General features: G+C 38.7%; 1 protein-coding gene across 1 annotated transcript; it reads left to right on the top strand.

Annotated features, from left to right (window-relative positions):
* The first annotated feature begins 7,133 nt into the window (after positions 1-7,133).
* Positions 7,134-8,053, top strand: LOC4342060 (auxin-responsive protein SAUR32). The gene has a single exon (XM_015785936.3). It carries the CDS (start codon positions 7,310-7,312, stop codon positions 7,733-7,735), a length of 426 nt encoding a protein of 141 aa, XP_015641422.1. The 5' UTR covers positions 7,134-7,309; the 3' UTR covers positions 7,736-8,053.
* The last annotated feature ends 1,986 nt before the right edge of the window (positions 8,054-10,039 follow it).

Raw genomic sequence — 10,039 nt, 5'->3', positions numbered from 1 at the left:
GATCTGAACAGGGCCATACTATCTGCGTACGTTGATGGCAGTCTTGACATGAGGTATCATGCAGATGCTGAGATGCAGAAGGAAGCAGTAGCAACACTCATGTCAGAAGCCAATTTTTAAGATGTGTGCATGCAACAGCTAGCAGCTTCCATATCCATGCATACTGATCTGGCTGCCTCTTTCATGTCACCAACACAGTTCATGGCTGTTGCATGCATGCATCCATCAGCTACTCCAGCCTTTTCTGCTTTAGTTTTGCATATCCTATGCTTGCATTTGCATACGCTCTTAATAACTGGCCCATGAAGCAATCCAATTCATATACACTCCAGCAAATGTGCTTTAATTTGCAACCGCAGAAGCAACCAATTTATACTAAATGATCAATCCGCACTTGTAGATCGTTTCTGTTTGGAGTACTGAAAAACTTGATGAAATATACTGCACGTCTTCAGAGTTTCACAGCTTCAGATTCGCACAGTTCAATCTGCGCCTTACGGAGATGATATACATACATCTAGAATTGTATTTATATTTCAGCACTAAATTGCAGATCAATTAGTCCACACATATATATATACGATCATTAGATACAGTATGTGTGTAAGTGTGTTGCTGAATATACCGCTCCGTATATGACAAGTACCAAAGATGAAAAGATCGAAAGGGGTCGGAGTTTTCTTCTCCGAACCCCCATGAATTGCCATTTTCTCTTACAATTTCTTTTAGAGGCTCTTTAATTTTATTTTGTCTTCTCCACTTTAGTTCGGCCCATAAAAAAATTCTAAACACAAGCGTACGTGTCAAAAAAAAAAGAAAAAGAGAAAGATCGCTAGCTACCTGTAGCTTGTTAATCATCAGAGGCAAAAGGGATTGTCTTAATTTGGTTGATGCATCCAGTAACACTAGATTTATTAATTTGCACATGTACGGCTTACAGAAAATGGTGCCGACGTCGTTAATTAATGTAAGACGATTTGCTGATGTAAATACGTAAATTTGCAGTTTATCCAAATAGGTTCGGAGTTTTCGTCTCCGTATCCCCTATGGCGTTCTCCATTTCCTGCAGATTGTATATATTGATCCTTTTCCCTTGCTTGATTTCTACCCCCTTAGATTTCTCGGATTCATTTGCCTTCGATTTCTCGAATATGTTTTCGCCGAATTACAAACGGAAGCCGATCAATGTTTAAACACGCGACCGATTTTCTTCTGCAAGGGGGTTCGGAGTTTTATTTTCCGAACCTCTTGATCTCGGCAGTTTTGAAATGAAGCCCCGAAGTAAATTCGGCCCATTTAACCGTTCGGGCCCAAAATCCTTGTGGTATGGATCGATTTGCCTGGCCCAGCTAAAAAGAAGAGGGAAGGACTGACGCGATAATCTGTGCCGCACATCCTTGATCGGACGTCTCACTGAGATCCAAAGGGTCGGAGTTTTTTTCTCCTAATCCCCTCGGATCACCATCTAGCTCTCCGATTTAGCCATTGAGTTAATCCGGCCCACCTAAAGACTTCGGCCCAAAAAGAATGTGTGTGTATATACACAAAAATGAAACCAGATTTGCATACATGTTAATTAGTCTGTAAAATGTGTCTGTTATGTTCGTCTACGTACTTATCAGAACCTAACGAGCATGGGCATGGGCATGCCGCCCTTATCTGAACCTGATTGCATTGTGTAACTAAAACTCTTTTTTCTTCTAATATATTAACGTGCAATTCTTTTACGCGTTTGCGATAAAAAAAATATCCGAAGGGTTCTTAGTTTTCTTGTCTATCCCCTTGAGGCCTTTAGTAAATTTGGCCCGTTTAACCATTCAGGCCCAAATGCCTCGTAAATGGATCGAGTTACCCCGATTTTCAAGGCCCATATGAAAAAGGCGGAAATTCATGATACGCAAAGGACCAATGTGAAAATTTTGTCTCCTATCTAATCTCTACCGCACATCCTTGATCGGACGTCTCACAGAGATCCAGGGGAGGTCGGAGTTTTCCTCACCGAACCCGCGTGGGCATGGTAACGCTGACACGTGGGTCCCAGCCGTCAGCGCAACGGGTGACTTGCAACGGCGCCACTCCGAGCGCCGCCGTCGCCGCTTTCTCTGGAGCTCTATGCATCATTGCTTCCGATCTTTTCCTTTTTTTTTCGAGAAATATCAATCGGATCTCGTCCAGTATTTTCTCATGTTTGCATTCAGGCTCTTACGTTTCTTGATTTCGTTCGCTCAAATCTGGATTCTGCAGACCAGTCTAAAAAAAAAATTGGATTCTGTTGAATGAACACAGGTCAATCAGATCTCTAAATGATCGATCGATGCACCAAGCTTCAAGTTCAGAATGGGCAATCCGATCTACAGAAGGTACTGATTCAGATTTGAGATTCAGACTTGTTACCATTTCTTCTACTAGTAGGTAGTTAGGTACCCTACCCTCTCTGAACTTCTGAAATATGATCCACAATTGATAGAGAGATTGAATTACTACATGCTTAATTAGCTATAGCATCATCATGATCCCACACCTCAACGTTCCATTTGCAGTGTCTGTCCAAAAGAGGATGGAATAATTCCAAGGTTTTTACAACGGTTTATTAACCATCCAATATTAGTCAGACAAGAATGCACACCTGATCATGCAGAGATATCATGTATGATCATATTTTTTTTCATGCGAAATCCATCACCCAAAGTGCTCCAATTATGCATTGACCTTTAGTTCAAAAAAGATCTCCCCTACTCCCCCAGATAAATCGAATCGACGATCATGGGGAGGAGAAAAGGTGTCGTAATCTCAATCGGAACAGTTCCTGCACTGTATCAGAAATGCATCCGCGCGTCAGGCTATACTCCACTGGAGGAGCCAGCAAGGGATTATGGGCTAAAGATAATCAAGTAAAGAATTGTCACTGTTGAGAGTTTGATTGAGCTAGTAGCTTAGGCAGGCAGCCATGATGCAGATGCAGTACTAGTACTGGTGTGCTAGCTAGTTGGTAAATGGATGGCTGGGAGCTTTTGCTTTCCTAGCCATTATTTCCAAAGTTCAGATCAAAGGCGAAGACCGGCACCATCCATGGTGACAATGGTCAGGTCCCATTCCATGCTTAATACCCTTGCTCATTATTAGATTGATCTCCCTTTTGCTACCATATCGCAATTGTCCTTTCTGGCAATCTTTCAAATTAAGCCTGCAGATTTTTGTCCCCAAAGTTTTAGGGATGTATATTGTAGTACTGTGCAAGCAAGATCTTCAGAATTCAGATATGGATTGAGTTCAGAAGCTGCTAGCATCTTTAGAGATTTGTATCTTCAGCCAGAATTATTGGGATAAAAATATTTCCGGATATGCTACAGTAAAAATAAGCATCTTATATGCTATAGATAACCAGAGAGCAAATTTCATTTTCACGGTTTCGCCAATCCATAAGTAATAACCACTCAATTACAATTTAATTAGCATCCCTGCAATTTACTTTCATGAAGACAAACGCAACGTTGTTTTGATCCCTCTTCTGAATTCTGTACGGTAAGCCGGCCATAGTAGTCCTCTGTGTACTTTCTGTACTTGACAAATTTCGCAAACGAAAGAGGTGTGCATTGACAAAAAAGACTTTATGCTATACAGTTCCAAAGTCCACATCCTGAAGAGAATAATTCCATTTTGTTGTCACTGAGGCTTTATAATAATGGAGGCCGCATGAGGGGAGGGCTGGATGTTTGACTACCACCCACCATGGAAAAACCTTAGCTTTCTCTATGCAGATAACTTTGGCTAAATTATTGGAGCCAAAGCAAAGCAAAGCAAAGTGATTGTGAGTGACCTCCAAGCCGACCATACTAATGGTTGTTGGTGTGCACGGTGGCCTGCAGTACAATTCAGGATTCCATCTTTCCTTCAATGTATTTCTAGTTTGGAGTTCTTTTTCAGTAAATGCAAAAATATGATTTGAAATCATCCTGCATCATATTCTCACAGTTTCATTCTGTTGTGGAGGAACTGATGGTTACAGCAAACATCTAACTAATTTGGACTACCTGTGTGCAGAGTCTGAAAGGTTTTCCTGCATGATGCAGTGTTTATATTCAGAGAGTTGGAGAAGGTGTCCCTATCGACAAGAACAAATTTCATACTTATGTCGGCAAAGACAAGTTAATATGCTCTGTATTGATGCTAGATTAGCACTAGCATTATGCAACAGTTTATTGGCAGAAGAGAACGAATACATAAAGCTCATTATTAGTGTTGAAAGTAGCAGAAGCACTGCAGCTAGCTAGTGCTCTATATAGCCTCTACCACATCAAAGAATCAAAGGTAGCCTTCATCAGCCGGTTCACGAGCCGTTGGAAATGATGCATTGAGTCCCAAAAGAAGCCATTTAAGAAGAAAAAGAAATCAACGGTGCCAAAACATTAATTGTGTCGGGACATAACAAACCTGCTTCTTTTCCAATTTGTCCTTGCTGTCCTTACTTGTTGATGAGATCGAATCCGTGGCTTCAGCTCCGTCCTCCTCTGCCTGCATCTGCATGTCCCTACTGAGTAAACATATGGACTGCCATTAGAGTGGAATTAATCAAGAAAAACATGCAATCATTTGTAGTCATGCAGGTTAGCTAGCAAATTTTGTATGGGTCAATTATTGCCAATATATATATGGTCATAGGTCATAACTAGTCTGCATTGTAATTTGCTTTGTCACCTATGTACATAATTTAACTATCAGCTAGCTATAAATATATACTTTCTCTAGTTTTAAAAAGATGGCGTCGTTGATTTCTAGACATATATTTGATCGTCAGTTTTATTCAAAAGATTTATGCGAATATATAAAATATAAGTCATGCATAAAATACCTTTAGTAATAAACTAAGTCTTAACAAAAGTAATAATAATTATGACGAATGGTCAAATATATATATATATATATATATATATATATATATATATATATATATATATATATATATATATATATATATATATATATATATATATATATATATATATATATATATATATATATATATATATATATATATATATATATATATATATATATATATATATATATATATATATATATATATATATATATATATATATATATATATATATATATATATATATATATATATATATATATATATATATATATATATATATATATATATATATATATATATATATATATATATATATATATATATATATATATATATATATATATATATATATATATATATATATATAAATTAACAACACAATCTATTAAAAACAGAGAGTATGTAACAATCTACATGAAGAACTAGAGGATATGATATTCTATATGTATATCCAAAATATATATGCATCCAGGAATATTGCTAGTTATTGCTACGACCGTGGTGCACTCATACATGGTTAAAGTAGACTGCAAATATAAAATTCTGCGCTTATGGCTGCATATGTAACACTTACATCATGGTGTTATACAGAGGATCACACATATATTTTCTGTACATTGGATCCATGTACCATCTCATGAGACGGACTTAAGCCTAGTAACCTTATCAACCAGTATTCTTAGACACTCACGATTAGGAGTAACGTGCTCATAAGTTGTAATAGGTCAGTCTCATGTAAGTAGAGATGGGCTATAAGTGTGATAGATTGGGAGATAAAACATTGGATCTGGTGATTACGTACATATGTTACACGTGTGCACGGTGGAAGGAGGGGAGAGAAGGAAGACGACTTCGCTATTAAGGTAGTAGAGATATTGTGTATATATTCTAGTAGTTTTTAATAAAATTTTGGGCTTGCCATATCACCGCCTATGTTGAGGATACACACACTACACGTTGAGTGTTAGGTGTAATATATGACGATAACACTCATGAAATCTTATCTTTCTTCCATCATCTATAACCTGTAAATATCTTTGTAAGTTTATTGATGATTTGTCTACCAACACATAGAGATAATATAATGGATATATAAAATGAATATTCATATTACTTAGAATTAACCATGCAAAGCAAATAAAAATAGTATCTACCTACCACAACAAAATAATGTTACATATTTTTCTTTGGATAACATATGAGTCCATATAACAAGGCAATATAGTAAATTACACACGGGTATGAGCTTTTGGTTGCATGTAACATGTATATATACCATGGGTTATGCAGATTGCAAGCAATATGTATACCACATGTATTCTATCGCCTTGGATAGATTTAAGGCCTGCGACCTTGGTCATCGGCGTCTAGAGACTTCCATTGCGTATTTTGCTAGGCTTTAAATTTTTTTATGCTTGCCAGATCACTACTTATGTCGTTTGTGAGAGACTGCACAGATACAATGAGCGAGCGTTTGGTGTAATATGTGACAGTAGCATACACGAAATTCTATCTTTCCTATGTCGTTTATAGGAACCACAGATGTCTCCTAAAGTTGACCGGCAACATCTCTAGTGAGAGATAGAGATATCCGTTACTACCAGGCCGAGGTAGGTGTAGGTGGGTATAATAAATGTATGAATTACTTCGAATTAACGAAGCTATAAGATATAGATATTACCTACAGTAAAAAAAGATATAAATATTTTGCTTTGAATAATAGAGTTAATATACAACATGGTAAATTGATTCTAACTAATTCTAATATGTATGGTACCACATTCTCAAATCTCAAACACATGGTGTTCTCACTGACACTTGTAAGCACACAAAGCCTAGGCAACACCAGGGCATACTGGCCAGCTACACTCTACGGAGGGATCAGATGCCCTCTCCGCTGTAGCTAATACAAAGCTGTAGAGTTAGTGCCTTGCTCTATCTCCAACAGCTAGCTACACACAAAAAAAAAACACATTTCTTTTAAACATCCCAAAGAGAAAGCTAAGATAAATAATTATTTCTGGATTAATTAATATCACTCCTGAAATGGTGGAGTAATATTTATGGGGAGAGATATGACATTTATTTCTCACCAGGAAAATCAGCAGCTGCAGGAAAAGAAACAGTAGAAGAAAAAGGAAATCAATAAATCATAAATAGTAAAAAAGAGTAAAAAAAAAATTCACAGATAGAAACAAAAGGGCGCAGTCACCGGCCTCCTCATATACACGCGCACCCTACGCTCTCCTCCTCCACCAACTCCTCCTCGAGCCAAGAAACCATCAAGCTAGCGAGGCCACCTCACCGGCCGCCATGGAGATCCCGCCGCTCTAACGGCGGCGCGTTCTTGCTCGTCGTCGGAGCTAGAGATCGATCGACCAAGCTAGCGTTTCTTCGATTAGATATAGTCATATCTATATAGGTAGAAGGATGGGTGTGCACTTGCTGAAGAGGCAGCAGTCATCGGCGTCGGCGGGGGGCTCGTCGGCGGGGGGAGGGATGCCGCCGAAGGGGTGCATGGCGGTGAGGGTGGTGGGGCCCGGCGGCGTGGGCGGCGGCGGAGGAGGAGCGGAGGGAGAGAGGTTCGTGGTGCCGGTGGGTTATCTGAAGCACCCGCTGTTCGTGGGGCTCCTCAAGGAGGCCGAGGAGGAGTTCGGGTTCGAGCAGAAGGGCGCCATCACCATCCCCTGCGGCGTCGACCACTTCCGCCGCGTCCAGGGCATCATCCACCACCAGAAGCACCACCACGGCGGCTCCCATGGCGCCGGCGGCGCCGGCGCCGGCGGCCTCCTCTCCGGCCACGGCTCGTCGGGACACCACAACAACTTCCACATCGCCGCCTGCTTCAGGGCCTGATTGAGATGATCATCAGATGATGATGCATGGTGTTTCTTTGGCTAGCTTCTCTCTCTCTTAGATCGATGGATTAATAATACTTAGGGTTTTAATTTCCTTTTGGTTAGGAATTTAGTCATGGTTTGTGATGATGATCAAAAAGGATCATGCATGCATGAGCAGATCTGTCATGCAGCTGCGGGTTGTTCTCTGTTCATCCTTATAGGACTCTCTCTCTCTCTCTCTCTCTCTCTCCTAGTTAAGTTAGATTGTGATGATGATGATGATGAAAATGGAGATCAAAGGATCTGTTCAATCAAAACAAAAGATGTTCCCTTTCTTCTTTTTCTTTATTTGTGAATTCCGTTTTTTTTTCAATTTTTTGAGATGATATATATGGTTGGTAGTATTCTCTTTCTATTCAGAAAGAGCATCCTTTTTCTATTCAGAAAGAACATCCTTTTCCTAATGGTTGTTGATCAAGATTCATATATGGTATAGGGATGAAAAAAATATATGAAATTTCAGAAACAAATTAAACATGTCTATCTATATGTTGGCTTCCAAAAGAGTGGAGAAAAAGAACCTAGCTCCATAGACAAGAACAAAGAGGGCCAGCTAACTAGCTAGATAGCAAATGTTGTTTTTTTTTTCTTTCATCTCTTCTAGGATTCTAGCTTACTTTCTTGGTTTTGTCCACTCTCAGTACTAAACAACAATCATCAGAATTTACTTAGTGCTAAGCTAGCTACTCCAGCTGTTAGTGCTACTCATCGTTATTCTCTAAAAGAAAACTTACTAGGACAATAAATCGCCTACTGATCGACAGGCGCCAGCACTACCCAATGCATTCCAACACATTCAGAGTTTTTAGTTGGTGAAAGTTGTTGGTGAAACAGAAACCGAGAATGAACGAATGGCTAAATAGCTTATTTATGATAATTATTATAGGAAGTTGGAAAATGGATTTGTAATATTGTTTAGTTTGAAAAACGTCCGGTTTAATCCATTATCCGTTCATCACGAAGGCAGTAGTGCAACAGTTGTCAGAGCTTCTTGTGGCAGATAGACCTGGCACTGTCAGAGATGAGATGAGAGAGAGTGAGAGAAGAATCTCGAGATGGTAGTAGGGAGGGCGGCGCCGCAGTAGGAAATGGAGAAGGGGATGGATATGAACAAGCAAAGGACACGTTGTTTGGCCAAAAGGACAGGCAGTACGAGAAACTGAGAAGCATTGCAGATCACACACACATGTACCGTACACATTCAGAAGATTCAGACAGATAATCTAGTTTAATTTATTTTCTTGGTGATTTTCTCCCCTTGCTAATTACTCCCACCATCCCAAAATATAACGGATTGATACATGTTTTAGTTAATTGCAAAACTACCTCTTATTATGATCCACTGAACATGCCAGATTAGATTTTTTTTTTCATCTCAACGTGCAGTGAAAAGTAAAAGTAAATCAAACTGATCAGAGTGCTATGCGGTCATCATGTTTATGAGAGGTGTATAGTTTTTAGCATTCCCGAAATTCGGAGAAATCCAATCCAGATCATTCCCGAAATTCGGAGAAATCCAATCCAGATCTAGCTAGTGGCACCAAATTAAGTTTTCACAAATAATTAAGCAAGAATTGATACTCTAGTACTAGCAGCTAGTTAGTGGTAGGTCACTTTTGGTGATCAATAGGGAAAGAGAGATGTGTATGTGTGCGTAGGTCAGAACTCCATGTAATGTGGAGAATGAAATAGAATCGTGCTTGATTTTTCTTTTTGAAAGTTGTGTTCGATTTGGATCTCTCCATAGCTGCTATTAAAACCCTAGGCCATTGATGTGGCAGCATACTTGTCCTCAGAGATGTCATTCTACAAGCTACACTTCATTATTCATTAGTGTTCATCATCGATTAAGCATGTGAAATTAGGAACTAGAATGATGTTGAACCCAAAATTTAAGGCTATGACCGGTTGAACTATAGCTGAATAAGCTGTCAAAAAATGAATGACAAACATAAATAATTTATGATTTTTTTATATTTATATTATTAGCAATTTTAAAAATAAGGCTGAAAAATAGACTATATATGGTAGAAAAACCCAAAATAACTTTCAAAATTCAAATTTTGGTTGCGGCTAATAAGTCAACAAGCTGACAATGAAGACCTCGTCATCCATCCATATGTTTCTTCCTTTCTTTATGTACTATATTCTCTTCATGCCTTCTCTTTCCCTATTCATAAGAGGTAAAATAAGCAAACATCTACTCACAGTAAAACATTCTTGGGCGATCAAGGTAAGGAAAGAATTTTCTTTTAAGAAA

This window comes from Oryza sativa, chromosome 6, assembly GCF_034140825.1.
Source record: "Oryza sativa Japonica Group chromosome 6, ASM3414082v1".
Classification (NCBI taxonomy): Eukaryota; Viridiplantae; Streptophyta; class Magnoliopsida; order Poales; family Poaceae; genus Oryza; species Oryza sativa.
The sequence above is the reverse complement of the archived record's forward strand: the minus strand, read 5'-3'. Positions and strand labels throughout refer to the sequence as shown.